At 44.5% G+C, this 17,576-nt stretch overlaps 1 protein-coding gene across 1 annotated transcript in view; it reads right to left on the bottom strand.

The window, feature by feature from the left end:
* The window catches only part of NAT8L (N-acetyltransferase 8 like), a 49,259-nt gene extending 38,436 nt beyond the window's left edge, over positions 1-10,823 (bottom strand). Inside the window, exons 1-2 of the mRNA XM_040419216.1 lie at positions 10,364-10,823; positions 446-610 (exon numbers count right to left, since the gene is read on the bottom strand). Coding sequence (XP_040275150.1) covers positions 446-610; positions 10,364-10,733 — 535 coding nt within the window. The 5' untranslated portion in view covers positions 10,734-10,823. The remainder of the gene's footprint in view (positions 1-445; positions 611-10,363) is intronic.
* Between the last annotated feature and the right edge of the window lie 6,753 nt (positions 10,824-17,576).

Here is a 17,576-nt window from a genome sequence, read left to right on the forward strand (position 1 = left end):
AGAACCCCTTTAAGATAACCTGCAGTATTAAGTAAAACCATTGCAAACTTGTCACATCCAGGCAACCTGACAAACCCAACTCTTCTATATACTATTGTACACTAATATTGTATACACAGTATATACCTCCCCATCTATTTGAGAAGCACATACCTACCTTTTCATGCGCCGTCCAGGAAACGTGATCGCTGGCCGCTTGATCTTGCAGTCAGATACACACAGAAAATAACCATAAAATCAAGGTAGGTGTTCCTAGCTTAGACAGAACAGCATGCATGGAGATTCCTGGACTTAGTTAAAGGAAAAATAAAAAGATGTCTGTGCAATTTCTCAGCGTTGACTCGAAGCAAGAATAAAATGCCTGGTTCGGGGGTGATAAGGGGCTCAGCATAGAAGGTTCCTTTATGGTAGGGGGGGGGGGGGGGGGGGGTGGCGTTATACTCACCTGGCTGTTTCATGTAATATTGTTCAATATCAGACATGTCCGTGCGTAGAGCACACTCGAGATGGTGGAGGATAATTTTTCTACTGTAGTAGTATCTCATGCCCAATAGAATGATGGGCATACAGCACGCCAGCACCAAGGAGTTGGTCACAACAAAGCATATTACTATGGAGATAAGGAAGAGAAATAAACGATACCTGTCAGAAAAGAGAATTTAGTGTTGATTTCGGAATAGAAAATCCCAAACAACAAGAATCAGAGAGCACAGGTTACATGGAACAGAAGGAAACAGACACATATACACAGACATATACACAGTACACATATCAATGCACAGAAAGTTCAGCTCTGCTACATTCTTATTTCAGTGGACCTTATTGTATGCTACCGTTTCAATTGTCTAATTTAAAATACACGCGGCCACTGACCTCTGATTGGTTGGAACCAGTCGAAAGACCATTGTGCACAGATTTTGGTAAATATACCCATCATTTCTGTACTGATATCACGGTCCTTCCAACATACATGAGATATTTTTTGGTAGAGCTAGTCAGTTTTGGTGGAATCTGCCACTGCCCATAGACAACAACACGCATGTAAAATGTGCACGTGGCTCTCATGAAACGCATTTCATTAGAGGGCGTGCACATTTTATATACTGTACGTGTTGTTTTATGGATCTTGTGAGTACAATAAATCACGTTGGCGGTATTTCACTATGTTGGGCCGTCTCTTCTTTGACTTTTAGGAGATTTGAGCATCGACCTTAGTGGGAACCAAAACTGAGGAATCGCATCGATAGATACCCTTTGTCTCCCTCAGTGTGAACTGCACTTAAGTTGAAGCAGCACAGTTTTCTATATTAGGGTATATACAGGGTGGGCCATTTATATGGATACTCCTTAATACAATGGGAATGGTTGGTGATATTAACTTCCTGTTTGTGGCACATCGGTATATGTGAGGGGGGAAACTTTTCAAGATGGGTGGTGACCATGGCGGCCATTTTGAATCCAACTTTTGTTTTTTCAATAGGAAGAGGGTCATGTGACACATCAAACTTATTGGGAATTTCACACGAAAAACAATGGTGTGCTTGGTTTTAACGTAACTTTATTCTTTCACTAGTTATTTACAAGTTTCTCTTTGTTTACAGCCATTGAGCTGTCGCCAAGGTTAACACGTGAGGAGCGGATAGAAATTGTGTTGATGTCTGGTGAACGCAGTAACCGGGTCATTGCAGCAGATTTCAATGCAAGACACCCTACGAGACCACCCATCTCCCATGCTACAGTTAGCAAACTGCTTGCTAAGTTTCGTGAAACTGGTTCAGTGTTGGATTTGCCAAAATGTGGACGCATGAAATCTGTCTCTAATGAAGAAACATCAGTGGCTGTCCTAGCTTCATTCAGCAAGAGCCCACAGCGTAGCACTCGCCGCATGTCACTGGAGAATGGCATTAGTCGAACATCCCTTCGGCGGATATTAGCTACTCACAAATGGCACCCTTACAAACTCCAGCTACTGCAGCATCTCAACGAGGATGAACCAGATTGGCGCACTGAATTTGCAGAATGGGCAAAACAAAAATTGGAACAGGACCCTCAGTTTACGCAGAAGATTTTGTTCAGTGATGAGGCAAACTTTTATGTGAATGGTGAAGTTAACAAACAAAACCACCGCTATTGGACTGACACTAACCCACATTAGATAGATCCCTCCAAGACTGTTGGAACAAAACAATTGATGGTATCGTGTGGTATATGGGGTACAAAGATAGTGGGGCCATTCTTCATCAATGGAAACCTCAAGGCCACTGGATATGCGAAATTGCTACATGATGATGTGTTTCCTTCTTTATGCACTGAAGCTGGCACGTTCCCTGAGTTTTTCCAGCAAGATGGTGCACCACCACATTATGGGTGTCAGGTCCGAGCATTCCTAGATGAACAGTTTCCTGGAAAGTGGATTGGTCATCGTGGGCCAGTTGAATGGCCCCAAAGGTCTCCCGATCTGACCCCCTTAGACTTTTATCTTTGGGGTCATCTGAAGGCAATTGTCTATGCTGTGAAGATACGAGATGTGCAGCACCTGAAACTACGGATACTGGAAGCCTGTGCTAGCATTTCTCCTGCGGTGTTGCTATCAGTGTGTGAAGAGTGGGAGAAGAGGGTTGCATTGACAATCCAACACAATGGGCAGCACGTTGAACACATTTTATAAGTGGTCAGAAACTTGTAAATAACTCATGAAAGAATAAAGTTACGTTAAAACCAAGCACACCATTGTTTTTCTTGTGAAATTCCCAATAAGTTTGATGTGTCACATGACCCTCTTCCTATTGAAAAAACAAAAGTTGGATTCAAAATGGCTGACTTCAAAATGGCCGCCATGGTCACCACCCATCTTGAAAAGTTTCCCCCCTCACATATACTAATGTGCCACAAACAGGAAGTTAATATCACCAACCATTCCCATTTTATTAAGGTGTATCCATATAAATGGCCCACCCTGTACTTTGGTTATTTGTGAAGGGTACCCACCTCACAAGAAAAACTGCAGCGCAAAAGGACAATACTGATCTGGGGACTGTAACTTTTGTTGCAGATTATTGTCTGTATTTTGTGTTTGTAAGTGTTTATGTGTGATTTTTTTTTTCCTGTTTTTTTGGGGGGTTATTTTTATTTATACTTTGATGAACATTGGATTATCTACAGATGCCAACACAATTTGCTGGATCTCCAAAAAAATCTCATGTCTATGGCCGCCATAGGGACCGATGGCCATCAATTGCACAAAACATCAGTAAGGGTGCTACTATACATTCAGGCCTTTTGATGCAGTTTCTGAAGCAAAAATAAGGTGTGGGTCATAAAAGGAGGAAGTGTAAAGAAGACATACGACTTTTGCACTTTTTTTTTAATCCACTCCTGGTTTGGTTTTGGCTTCAATAACTGCATCAAAAAACCTGAAAGTGTGGCAGCACCCTAATCAGTTCGAATAATGACCAATCATGTATCACCCAACCACCCCATCGCAGGATGAGAGCACCACTAGGTAGTCCAACATGGAAGGAAATTAAAAAGCGAGAACTGCTCAGTAGCTGACCATGGATGGACCTGAAATGGGAATCCACCATTGGACATATGACTATTTAATACCTCTGCAAAATAAAAATACCATATGCGGTGGCAGGACAGCAAGCAACAAAAGCTTAGTGTATTACTGTATGTTGTCCTACCGAGTAGTGGCCCTTAGAACCCCACCCTGCATGATAGATCAGCTTTCAACAAACCATCTTTCATTAGTATCTGGGATGAATGATCACCACAAAAAAATGCCAAAGGTTCACAAATCAACATGACATACAATATGTGCTCTGGCTGAAAATGATCTGATGTCCATGGCCAGCACAGAAGTAACTTTTTGGTGTTCATAATGGTTGTTACTTTTTCCTTCCTCCACATACTGTAGCAGGAGAATGTGCTTGGCTTGGATGAAAGAACAAGTGTAAGGCCTCCTGCACACGACTGTGGTCCACAAACTGCGGATCCGCAAAATATTAATGCGGTCCATGTGCATCCCGCACTTCTCACAGGCCCCATCTTAGAAATGCCTATTCTTGTCCACAAAACGCTGGTCTTAATAAATGGGCCCTGGTTGTGTGCATTTGGTCTAAATCTGGTACCGTGCTGCAAATCATAATAGTTTAGTATTTCTGAACCATTAAAGGGGCTTTTCCAGGAAAATCTATTTATGACTTATCCTCAGGATAGGTCATCAGTATCAGATCTTGAGCTTCTTCCTAGACCTCACTCACCATAGATTTGGCTCCCGAAATCAGCTGATTGGCGAGGATGTTGGGACTTGAACCCCTGTTGAATTTAAGTCATGATTATCTTTTCCAGGATAACCCTTTTAAAAGATAACCCCCCACCAATAACTGTGGTGACCCTACTAGAAAACATGGACCTCTAAATTCTCATGACTGTTGGAGCTATCGACATAATGGCTATATACTTTTTACATTATAACCGTATTATCTCATGTTTAATGTGTTGTAGACCCCAAAAATCTTTATCTTTAATGAAAAGATTTGCAAATCAAGACAGTTTTCTTCCAAAAACAGCGCCATGTTTGTCCACGGGTTGTGTCTCAGGTAACTGCAACACCACACAACCTGCGGACTGGCTTGGCCCTGTATTCATTGTGTCTTAAAGGGGTTTGGCCATCTTGGACATCAATGGCATATTGGTAGGATATGCTCCTATCTCCAGAACAGGGCCCCTGAAGTGAGGGAGAGCACGCTGTGCATTTGCGACATGTTCTCCATTTACTGCTATAGGAGTTACGACAATAACAAGTGAGAGCACTGGGCTTTTTTGGGAAGGTCCATAGTGGTGAATAGGCAGAGCATCGCACATGCACGGCCAACTCTTCAGTCACCCATATAGCAGGCCAGAGCTTGACTATGACTCTGACTATGACTTTCATAGCAGGGAAAGAAGGGTCATGGTGCGCTCCCCTTGACCTTTGGGGGGCCCATTCTGGTGATAGGAGCGGGTCCCAGGTGACATTGATGGAATATCCTAGAGATACATTCCGAACAGCACTCCAAGTAATGGAATAGTGGGTGCCTATCTCCTAGGGGTATAACTAAACGGATAATCCATATGAAATAAGTAGATGGAGACAGCGCGTTCCGTTGTAACCACAGTGTTACTTTATTCCAGATGCAACGTTTTGGCTAAACAGCCTTTACCAAGCATAGGTTTCCTATGGAATAAAGTAACACTGAGGTTACAACAAGACGTGCTGTCTCCATCCACTTATTTCATTTTGAATATCCTAGGGATATAACCAAATGCAAGAGAAGACAGACGAGGAATTTCCGAGCCAGTCTCTCCAGATTTACCTTACTCGATACCTTCGAGGTCTGACAGGACAGCCTAGAGTTCAAAGTGAGCGCTGCAGTCAAACGTGGCCTCCTGTCACTTCAGCTTGGTCTAACATAGCAGAACAGATTCGGATACATGTTATCTGACAGTTTTATACCGCATCCTTCGCTGCTGCAAAATTTTACTGAAACAGTACAAGGAATCTTTGAAATGAAAAAATGAACGGGCTTGGCTGCCCATGGGTTATAGTGCTACCTCCTCTGCAGGGATGGAGAGGTTCAATGCTACCGTAGCTCTATATTCTGCTCCCTACAATTTCGGAAATACTATTGTTTTTATAATAAAGGGGTTTCGACTGTGTGGGTGCAGTGCCAAAGGTTGCAAGACCACCACGTGTAGAACCATATATGAACAGAACGCGTATGCCCTCACTTTACTGCTGCAAAAGATTTCCAAACATGTCATCGCCATTGAGCCCCTCATTGATCCTGAGAACTTGGGGGCAGACACTCTCCATTATGGTCCATGGGATGTATGGATATAGCTAGATCTCCCATGGATGTTCATGAAGAATGACTAGGCAGGCATGGTCACTTTCTGAGATCTTCATGTTTCTGAGGGCTAAAACCATGGACTACAACTCATTTCCATTCCCAAACCCATTTAATAGGAAGACCACTACAAACATCTGCTATGGTCTGACACTGATAAGGCTCAAATATCAGACATGTATGGCCAAAACCAAACTGGGTTAAATTTCGGTCCCTTGAGGTCTCATATGGTGGGAGTTGCTCTATGGAGAGGACTCATCCATGGTCTATATAGACACGATTCATATAAACATACAACTTTCTCCCTGCAGAACAAAGATCTATGTTGTAACCCACCCTAAGTGTATGATGGCCACACAGAGTTTTTGGGAGGAGTTTTTGAGGCAGATGTGCCTCCAGGATTTTCAACCAAAGCCAGAGGTGGGTCCACCAGGAAGAAGAAGTATAAATCCTTCCTTTATATTTCCAATTTTCCATTTTCGTATACATTTCTGGCTTTGGCATAAAGTCCTGCAGGCAGATCTGTCTCAAAACCTCCTCCTCCTCTGTGTGGCCGTACCCTTAGGGCAGGGACCAGCAACCTCCGGCGCTCCAGCTGTACTGAAATAGAACTCCCAGAATTCTCCTTTCACTTTTAGAGAAGCTGGAGTGACGAAGGTTGCTGATCCCTGCCTTAGGGTGTCACATCATTGAACCCCTATAAGATGCCCCCATTTCCAGCCCCCGAAGACATTGGTTCAGTTCATCCAGATTCTGACTTTATTCCTACTGGCACACCTTTTGGGAACCTGCACGCCGGACAGACACTTCCACTGCAGATTCTCTGCCAGATCTTTTCACAGATCTGCAGCAAAATCCACACGTATTGCATGTTTGATCCCTCACATTGAAAGGAATGAAATCCATAGTGAATATCAGAGCACGCCATAGCCATGTGTACGTACCCTGCATGGCGGCACACAGATTCCCTTCTGGTCTGACCTGTAGCCTTGCTATGTGTTGCCTCCATGAGCGCCATATCCTCTAGAAGACGGGTAGGCTGCAACCTCCAGCACTCCAGCTGTTGTGAAACTACAACTCCCAGCATGATCCAGCTGATCCCTGCTCTAGAAGTATCACCCCTATCATGAATATATATAAAACCAGAGGTACAGTATGGGTCCATATCAGTTGGTTGGCACCATATTGCAGATATATGTACAACATGAATCCCTAATATGAGCCTATTAATCTTCAAGAAATTCTAAGACATAAAGTAATGCAAAAAAATGTGAATAAGCAAACAAATCTAAGCAAGTCCCAGCTCTGCTGTATCTCCTTACAGGAGGGCAGGAGCAGCTTTTTTTTTTAAAGAGAACCTGTCACGTTGCACATGGTGTCTGAGCTGCAGGCATCGTGTTATAGAGCAGGAGGAGCTGAGCAGATTGATATATCGTTTTGTGGGAAAAGGTTCAGTATAACTTGTAATTTATACATTTAAATTCCTGCTCATTGTGGGCTTTGAAGTCCAGGAGGCGGTCCTATCAGTGATTGACAGCTGTCTCTGTAGACACATCATAGAGGGAAGGCTGTCAATCACTGATAGGACCGCCTCCTGGACTTCAAAGCCCACAATGAGCAGGAATTTAAATGTATAAATTACAAGTTATACTGAACCTTTTCCAACAAAACGATATATCAATCTGCTCAGCTCCTCCTGCTCTATAACATGATGCCCGCAGATTATTTCTCATTTTCATGGTGGCAGGTTCCCTTTAAGCCGAGTTGCATATGGTCAAAAGTGAAAATGTCAGCAACTTATATCAGCATCAATATCACTCAATACGCAAAGACAGTTAACTGAAGCAAGTGCTTAAAGGGGTTGTGTCATCTGGCACTTTGATGGTACATTGCTACTTGAATGGGAAGGCTGGAGATAGCTGGGCCAGTTCTCAGCTATTTTCAGTAGTCCTATAGAAATGAATGGAGGGTGGCCATGCATGCACAGCTGCTCTCTGCTCACTTCAGGGATCCCGTTCTGCAGATAGGTGCTCTGGGACCCGCACCTATCTGACATTGATAGTATATTACTAGGAGAATATCCCTTTAAGATAGGAAACACAGAATCTATTCATTACAGCAAGGAGAGGGGGGTGCCTTGGTCGCATCCCAGGGCAAGGGGACTGATGGAAAATCTATACGTGATCTATCAGATGAACATCTCTGCAAAGCATAACCGTGACAGATAGGTAAACCATGTACGGTAATTTACAGATGGAGCAGGTCACATCAATATTTCTCATGTGCAACGATAATGCAGTCCTATGCAAAACCTGGGGAAGCACTTTGTCACATTACAAGACACGGCGCCCAATAGCAAACTCAGCGCTGCTGCATCTGTATATATTGTATTTATTGATGGAATAACACGTGCTGTATCTGCGCAGGTGCGAATAAGTCCATTATTCTAGATCTGCATTGTATTAGAGCTCTAGGGTGGGGAGAAGGGGCCAGGCTCGCTGTCTCATTGGCCTAGATTCCATTCTGTATCTAGGTGACTGTTTCACAAGAGGGGCTTGTAGTCAAGACCCTTTTTGCTGCTCTCACGGTTCCCCTCCTAGCAGTAGACAGACCTATCCTAGTCATGACGCCCCTGGGTTCTCTGCATGCTGCAGCCCCACTGCGACGCCCGCCCGCACTGCAAGGTACCTTTGCAGCATGACACACTGCAGATCATGCTAATGCAATTTCCTTTTCTCCCATGGGCCACGAATACCTGATACCCGGGAGTTGCAGCATTACAAAGCAATGAATTATCTGCAGCGTGACACACTGTACCAAGAGATATGCATGCAATGAAGTCACTATCACAGCCAGAAACTTCCAGGGCACGCCCCCTCCGCTTGGCACCACCACCTTCTGAAAGCATGCAGCGACTGGTGCATCTCAACCGGCACTGCATAGGACCATAAGTAAGTGCCATCACACATGACAATATCAGATGATAGGATGTAGTACCATGAACACCACAGTCTGGCGGCGAGCTAAAAAGTCTCACTTCTACGCACGTCACCGGTCAGATGTAGCAGATCTGAATATGCTATAGCTTCTTATGGCGGAAATAATGATCATAGACATGCATGCACCAATGCAAAAGTTAGGCTACTTTCACACTTGCGGCAGAGTGATCCGGCAATCTGCATGCAAACGGACAGCATTTGTAGACGGATCCGGATGCGGATCCGTCTTACAGATGCATTGCAAGAACGGATCCGTCTCTCCGGATGTCATCCGGAGAAAAGGATCTGTTATATATTTTTTTCACCTTTTTACCGGTCTGCGCATCGGATCCGGCATTGCAGTATTTTTAACATTTAATACATTTCAATGTAAATTAATGCCGGATCCGGCATTCCGGCAACTGATCCGGAATTTTGGACGGAGATAATACCGCAGCATGCCACGGTATTTCCTCGTCCGAAACGCCGTTCAGTGACTGAACTGAAGACATCCTGATGCATCCTGATCGGATTGCTCTCCATTCAGAATGCATGGGGATAAAACTGATCAGTTCTTTTCTGGTATTGAGCCCCTTAGACGGAACTCAGTGCCGGAAAAGAAAAACGCTAGTGTGAAAGTACCCTTACCTGGTATTCAGCCTATAGACTTGGGTATGTGTCTGCGCTTAAATACTCTGCACGCTCAGAAAGCACGACCTGCTCCAGGGCTCATATTAATGCACGGGCAGGTGTAGTGGTACTTAGTGTACACCTTCTCCAGTGAACCATGCCTTGTATATCAGAAGGGAAACTTTACGAATGACCCTATGGGACGCCTCATCCGTTTCAGCAGTCGCTGTGGTTGAGTCCAAACTGGTTAGAACTGGTTTCCATCCCCTCACTAGCATTCTTTATACAATATGTGGGTCATATAAAACCTGTATATAGAGTTATAACCCCCCTCATCTCCATTCAGTGCAATGCCAGCTCATGTCGCTAGTACCTGACATGCACATCCCCTTTCCTCCTATGAAAAGATGCTGCAATTTCAGGAAAGTTACACATTAAGGCCTCAGATCAACGGGCATGGTTTATACAGGGAGAGTGGCACCCTGTGACAGCGGGCAGCAAGTGGCACCAAGACTGATCCCACCTATACCAGGGCAAGCAGATCCCCAATCACAGCCATGTTACAATGTATCCCTTAGAAGCAAAACAATCAATACAAAACAGTTCTAAGCAAAACAATGGATACAATGTATCAACATCGGCAATGTAGTTTAGTGCTCTCATTATAATAGTATTGCTCATCATAATAATACTCTTATTTTGTTTCTCTTAATGAGAGCACTACTTTTAGTTTATCAGGGTACCAGACTTTTTCATCTGCAATGTCACATCTCCTAATGGCAGGTCCAGGAGGCCTGCACTGCAGCTATCATGGGTGCAATGAATGCAGTAGCAATAATTACCACCATCCCCTCTACTTACATGTGAGCAGGGCATAGATGCACTGGAGCAGTGGCTGGTATTTTAACCCTCTAAATGCTGAGCTGGGAATCCTTTCTTTGATGCCTTCATAAAATATTCTCCTTGCAGTCCCCTGATCTGAGGGTTGAAATTCCCGAATATAAAGCTGCTGCTCCTTCCTGCCCTCTTCAGCAGCCCCCCCAGAGCTGGTGGTGGTGGTGGTGGTGGAAGTAGGGGGCACCAGTGGAGAGGTGCTGGCTGCACTGGACAGTGGGGGCCACATCTGAGATGAGGAGACGATCAGAGGATCTTTCTGGGGTCCTGCTATGGCACTGTGATCATCTGCCAGGATTCCTGTCTCACAAACCATTTTTGGAGGAATGTAATGCATGCAAATGGCCAGAGGTGAAGGGGTGCAAAGAGAGAGAGTGAGGGGGTGCAGGATGGAGGAGATGCTGCCCGGGCTCTGTGGATGCTTTGGTCTCTGCAGCTGGGAAGCAGGAAAGAATGTGCTCTGCATTTTACCCGAGTATTTATATTGCTGCAAAGCCGGTACACTCTGCAGCATGGTCGCCTCCAGGGTCCTAGCGCCGGCCGCATCGACTCCATGGGATGATGGGTGGGGTAATAGAATAATATCCCTGATCCCTCCCTTCCCCTCTCCAGGAACTGCCTTTATTGCCTGCAAATGGTCATGCTTTCTGTTGTGCAGAACACCTCAGGAGGAGGAATGATGTACTTAGCACCCTGCTGTATAATGGACTGATGATGCTAATCATGCTGTAAAGTACCTGAACACTTGATTCTTGCATAAGACTCAAGGATGCTTGCAGGAGATTGCATACAGTCCTAGGCTCCAGGTACATGTATGCTGCAGAGCAAAAACTATTCTGTCATAGCTCTTTGATGTACAGGTGGAAGGCATAATACTTTGTGTATGTTTAATAATACAGCAGGTGAACTACAAGTACCTGAACACTTGATTATTTCTTGCTGCAAAGGATTACAAGTACCTGAACTCTTGATTGTTGTAAGGGATTACAGGTACCTGAACACTTGATTCTTGATTGCTGTAAGGGATTACAGGTACCTGAACACGGGATTATTGCTTGCTGCAAGGGATTACAGGTACCTGAACACTGGATTATTGCTTGCTGCAAGGGATTACAAGTACCTGAACACTTGATTCTTGATTGCTGTAAGGGATTACAGGTTCCTGAACACTTGATTCTTGATTGCTGTAAGGGATTACAGGTACCTGAACACGGGATTATTGCTTGCTGCAAGGGATTACAAGTACCTGAACACTTGATTCTTGATTGCTGTAAGGGATTACAGGTTCCTGAACATTTGATTCTTGCTTGCTTTAAGGGATTACAAGTACCTGCACACTTGAGTCTTGCTTGCTGTAAGGGATTACAAGTACCTGAACACAATTCTTGATTGCTGCAAGGGATTACAAGTACCTGACGTTGATTCTTTCTTGCTGCAAGGCATTACAAGTACCTGAACACTTGATTCTTGCTTGCTGTAAGGCATTACAAGTACCTGAACACTTGATTCTTGCTTGCTGTAAGGGATTACAAGTACCTGAAGTTAATTCTTGCTTGCTGCAAGACATTACAAGTACCTGAATACTTGATTCTTGCTTGCTGCAAGGGATTGCAAGTACCTGAACACTTGATTCTTGCATAAGATCCAAGGATGCCTGCAGGGGATTACATGCAGTGTTAGGCTGAGTTCACACGGGCGAGTATTCCGCGCGGGTGCAATGCGGGAGGTGAACGCATTGCACCCGCACTGAATCTGGACCCATTCATTTCTATGGGGCTGTGCACATGAGCTGTGATTTTCATGCATCACTTATGCATTGCGTGAAAATCGCAGCATGCTCTATATTGTGCATTTATCACGCAACGCAGGCCCTATAGAAGTGAATAGGGCTGCGTGAAAATCGCAAGCATCCGCAAGCAAGTGCAGATGTGGTGCAATTTTTACGCACGGTTGCTAGGAGACAATCGGGATGGAGACCCGATCATTATTATTTTCCCTTATAACATGGTTATAAAGGAAAATAATAGCATTCTGAATACAAAATGCTTAGTAAAATAGCGCTGGAGGGGTTAAAAAAATATAAATTTAACTCACCTTAATCCACTTGCTTGCGCAGCCGGCATCTCTTCTGTCTTCTTTTTTGCTGTGTGCAGGAAAAGGACCTGTGGTGACGTCACTCTGGTCCTCACATGGTCCGTCACATGATCTTTTACCATGGTGATGGATCATGTGATGGACCATGTGATGACCGGAGTGACGTCACCACAGGTCCTTTTCCTGCACACAGCAAAAAAGAAGACAGAAGAAATGCCGGGCTGCGCGAGCAAGTGGATTAAGGTGAGTTAAATTATTATTATTATTTTTTTAACCCCTCCAGCGCTATTGTACTATGCATTCTGTATTCAGAATACTATTATTTTCCCTTATAACCATGTTATAAGGGGAAAGAATACAATCTACAGAACACTGATCCCAAGCCCGAACTTCTGTGAAGAAGTTCGGGTTTGGGTACCAAACATGCGCGATTTTTCTCACGCGAGTGCAAAACGCATTACAATGTTTTGCACTCGCGCTGAAAAATCGCGCATGTTTCCGCAACGCACCCGCACCTTTCAGCCTTAGTCTGCTGGCACATGTATCCTGCAGGGCACGATTATCCCATCATAAGTCTTTGAAGTACACATGCCAGTCATAATGCTTGTGTGTGGTTAATAATGCAGCATGGGAACTACAAGTCACATGCATTTGTAGTCTAGGGCTACATGGCGATCTTTGGAGGGGCAGACAGGGGTGCACCTAGCCTTTCTTGCTCAAAAGGATTGTGTTGGATTTTGCTTTGTAAATCTCCCCCCTTGGTAATCCCTAAGGATCTACAGCCTAACGATGCGGGCATTTCCATGTTTTGAAGAGGGTATCTGCCAGTGATCCCTTTCCTTCTTCCTCCTGCTGGCATCAGCACAAATTCATTGATCGCTGCTCATCTATAGATCCTACACTTTACTGTGACATGTAATGTATAGAAACAGCTGAGTGAGCGTGCTCCACTGTTTCCATAATGGAGAATGCTGCACCTGCTTGGATGCAGCCATTATCAGCCTATCCTGCATGCACATTGCATGTGTAGGACTATGCATAGGTGTTGTTACAAGAAAAGATGAAGGTGAACCTGGCATTACTAGCCGAACCCAAATCCATATCTGTCAACATTGTAACTTAACAGCCGGAGTTCATTTTTATCTAATACAGATCAAATCAGTAAATAATAAAATTCTGGCTGCAGTCATCACTAGAGGGAGCTCTAGAACTTACTGTTATTGACTTCATTAAGCTCTCAAGTTCCCTCTAGTGGTGGATGCAGGCAGTCAGAATTTTATCATTTACCTCTATATCTTTACAAGGGATTGGGGACTCAATATAAAAATGGATTCTCAGCTGAAACATCTACAAAATGTTGAGGGAGCTATGTATATTGGATGATGATAGAAACAGTAAAAACGGACCCTAATAATAGGTTTTAAACCCCTCCCCCAGAGATAATAAGGGTGTTGATTTATGGGGCATAAGCAAGGCTGGGAATACAGCACTCTTCATACTTCAAAGGGGTGTCCACCAGTATTACAGTTTAAACGTATGGGTCACAGTACCTTAAAAATAAAGATGAAGCCATACTCAGACCTACCAATCCCCTACTGCTGAGCATTCATATGTAGAGAATGGGGAGTGAGGAGAAAGCTGCTACCAGGCACCTCCGCTGCAGACAAAAAAGGACTGGACTGCTGAAATCCAACATGCCCAATCATTATCTCTCCTATATTAGCCATTGGGGGAGAGTCGGGAGGCCACATACAGATTTGATGGTCGGCTAAACCTCCCATAGATCTCATGTATAATGGTCAGCTTTAGTGTCTTAATGGCGTAATAGGACCGCAGTTTAGGCGCAGAAACACCGGGCAGGACAGATGCAGGTATGAAGAAAAGTTCTTCTTTATTGGATATTGCTCATCAGGTGAGAAAAATAAAACAACGTGTTTCGGGGACACTTAGGTCCCCTTCATCAGGTTAAAAGGCTCCATAAAGAGTAGTACACAAATTTCTGCCTAAAAAAAAAACGCCATAAAAAACGCACCTGGGGGCGCCCTCCAGGTGTTCTCTCATTTGCATAAAAAGTGGCAAGCTCATAATACATAAAATAACATGGGTACACTGAGATAATATGTAAATACAGATATTTTTTATTAATCCGCTGATATTTGGTGCCAGGGAATAAGAAAAATTCTTCTTTATTGTGGGTCACGTGATCGCAGCTCCACAGCCACGTGACCTCTCTCAGTGTCTAAAATCACGTCCTGATCTTTTCCGCTTGTATAGCTGGTTACAGTATAACCGAACTCTTGTAACGAGGAGCCCTGCAGCCAGGAATGATAAAGATCACATTTTGATCCGTCTCGTCTATCCTCCTGCCCCCTGTCCGCTGCCTGGACACTCACGCCATAATAAGCCCCATGAATACGCACGCCTCTGTGTGTTTTATGTAGTCGATATGCCGTGCTCAGCATTCTGCTGGTGGCGTGTCATCCATTGTAGTATTGTAGCTTTGTTCTCTTCGGAATATCTACGTAATACTAGTGTGCGCTGCCTGACGCGCGCTTCACGCAGAGACCGTGCTCAGTTGGCTGCCATCTATTTTTATGCCTTGCCCGGCGGTGAGAATTTGGTGTTGCTGCCGAGGACTGGAGCGGCTGCCTGTGGCACAGACCTCGTGTGTGATACTGCAGCCTCCGAACGGAACTGATAGTTCTAGTCACGTACCGCCTCTCATTCATGCTTCATGATCATGGTACTAGACAGTGAGCCTCAGCTGAGCCGCGCTGGGCGTCTATAGGAGCGCTATATACATGCAGTTGCTTGAGCAAATCTTGAAAGGGTATGTATACTTTTGCAACCCTTCTTTTCTTACTGTAATGCATCTTAAATAGAAACTGAAGCAGCTGGGAACACTGTCTGGATTTAAAAAAAAAAAAAAATACCATTTTGTGTATACAGCTCCCATGCAGACCTATGTACCTTGTTACAGACGGCCCTGTGTGGTCAGATCCTGCAGGCGTGGGTTTTACTCCGCTCTCTCTCTGCCCTCGCGTTCAGTTCCGCAAAATACTAAATGCACACAGCTGGTTTCCGCGTTTTGCAGATCTACAAGTGGCAGACGGCAAAACATCTATCGGTCGTGTGCATGAGCCCTTTGTTTGGGTGCATTCACACCCAGCAGGAAATTCAGCGACTGACCATCAGCTCCATCCACCTGAACGAGGCTTGCAGAAATCCATGTGCTTGCTGCCCCATTCAAAGGAGTGGAACTGATTTTCAGTCGTGGAATTTTCTGCCACTGGCGTTTTGGTTTCCGTTTGTGAGATCCGTTCAGGGATCTCACAAGCGGTCCAAAACTGATCAGTTTTGCCCTTAATGTATTCTGAATGGATCCGCTCAGAATGCATCAGTTTGGCTCCGTTCCGCCTCCATTCCGCTTTGGAGGCTGCTTACAGCGTTTTGGTGTCTGTCTGACGAAACTCAGCCAAACGGATCCATCCTGACACACAATGTAAGTCAATGGGGACGGATCCGTTTTCACTGACAATATGGCACAATAGAAAACGGATCCGTCCTCCATTGACTTTCAATGGTGTTCAAGACGGATCCGTTTTGGCCATGTTAAAGATAATACAAACCGATCCGTTCTGAACGGATGCAGACGGTTGTATTATCTGAATGGATGCGTTTGTGCAGATCGATGACGGATCCGCACCAAACGCGAGTGTGAAAGTAGCCTAAGCCAGTTCTACTTTACACCAGTTTGATAAATGACCCCCTGTGTCATGTGCTGTGTGTCTAAATGTAGTCTATTTCCACAGACTGTTCTTAACAGACAGTTGGCAACCCTCCCATCCAATTGCATTCTTGGCCAAGCATGCATGTGACCTGAATGGGGAGCGGTGAAAAGGCCGCTGCCAGACACATCAGCTTATCCCCCCAAGAACAGAGCAGTTCAAATGCAACATGCCCGATCCTTATCTGCCCCGACATCTTAAGAGGGAGTCGGGATGCTGCTTACACATTGGGGGAGATTTATCATAGAACAGCATCTTACACCACTGTCATCTAGATTTAGAGGCATTGACGTGTATTTTGTGCCACAAAATGAATGTAGTAATCACAAAATTCATTTTGTCTTTACAGAAATCTTTTTGTCTCACAGAATGGTCTTTTGGGACACAGAATAAAAAGTTTTGTTACAAAATTAACAGAATTGTATTTAGTAGCACAGGACATAATTTTGTCATACAGAATTTCATTTTGTGACATAGAATTCTACTAAATTAATTTTGTATATACAAAATGCATTTTGTGTCGCAAAATGCACTGCAAACAAATTGTCACGTAGTGATGTGGGACTCTGGGAGGGAACACCACACCGACAACAGGAGGGAAGGGAAAAGGAACTAGGCCTCAAAGCTAGGGAGAGGGAAACGAACACCACCTATGGAAACCCTAATGCTAGCCCTGACTCCTATCCGTATGACCGGACCTTGAGGGTAGGAATGTTCATACACTGGAACCTAAGATCCTGGAAACCCTGAATTGCCCTGGAGTAGTGTCTGGGCTTGAGACGGCCTGTTCTTTCCGATATGAAAGAACCAGCATCTCCCTGAGGCCTAGTAACAAAAGACAGAGGGGAAACAACAAAATAAGAAAGGGAAGTAACACTTAACTTCTGCAGTAAATGGACGAGTAGGAACTCAGAAGAGGACAACAAACCAACACTTCCAATACCAAACTGAAGCTATCAACCGCATAGCATGATGGGTGAAGCCAGACTAAATAGAGGAGTTGTAATGACCACTAAGCTACACCTGAGACAAGAGGTGTGGTCATTACCAGCAACAACACTGAAATCAAGTGAGACCAAAAGAGGCTGTCAGATCACATCACGTGCAGCCAGTCTCTTAGATCTTCTGACACCTGTCACGTTAGAGACCGTGACAGTACCCCTCCTTCTACGGGTGGCCTCCGGACACCCAGGACCGACTTTATTCGGATGAGCTCTGTAAAAGGCTTTCACTAGCCGACTAGCATTAACTTAGGCCCCTGGAACCCACATCCTCTCCTCTGGTCCATAACCCTTCCA

The sequence above is a fragment of the Bufo bufo genome, chromosome 2 (assembly GCF_905171765.1).
Source record: "Bufo bufo chromosome 2, aBufBuf1.1, whole genome shotgun sequence".
Lineage (NCBI taxonomy): Eukaryota > Metazoa > Chordata > Amphibia > Anura > Bufonidae > Bufo > Bufo bufo.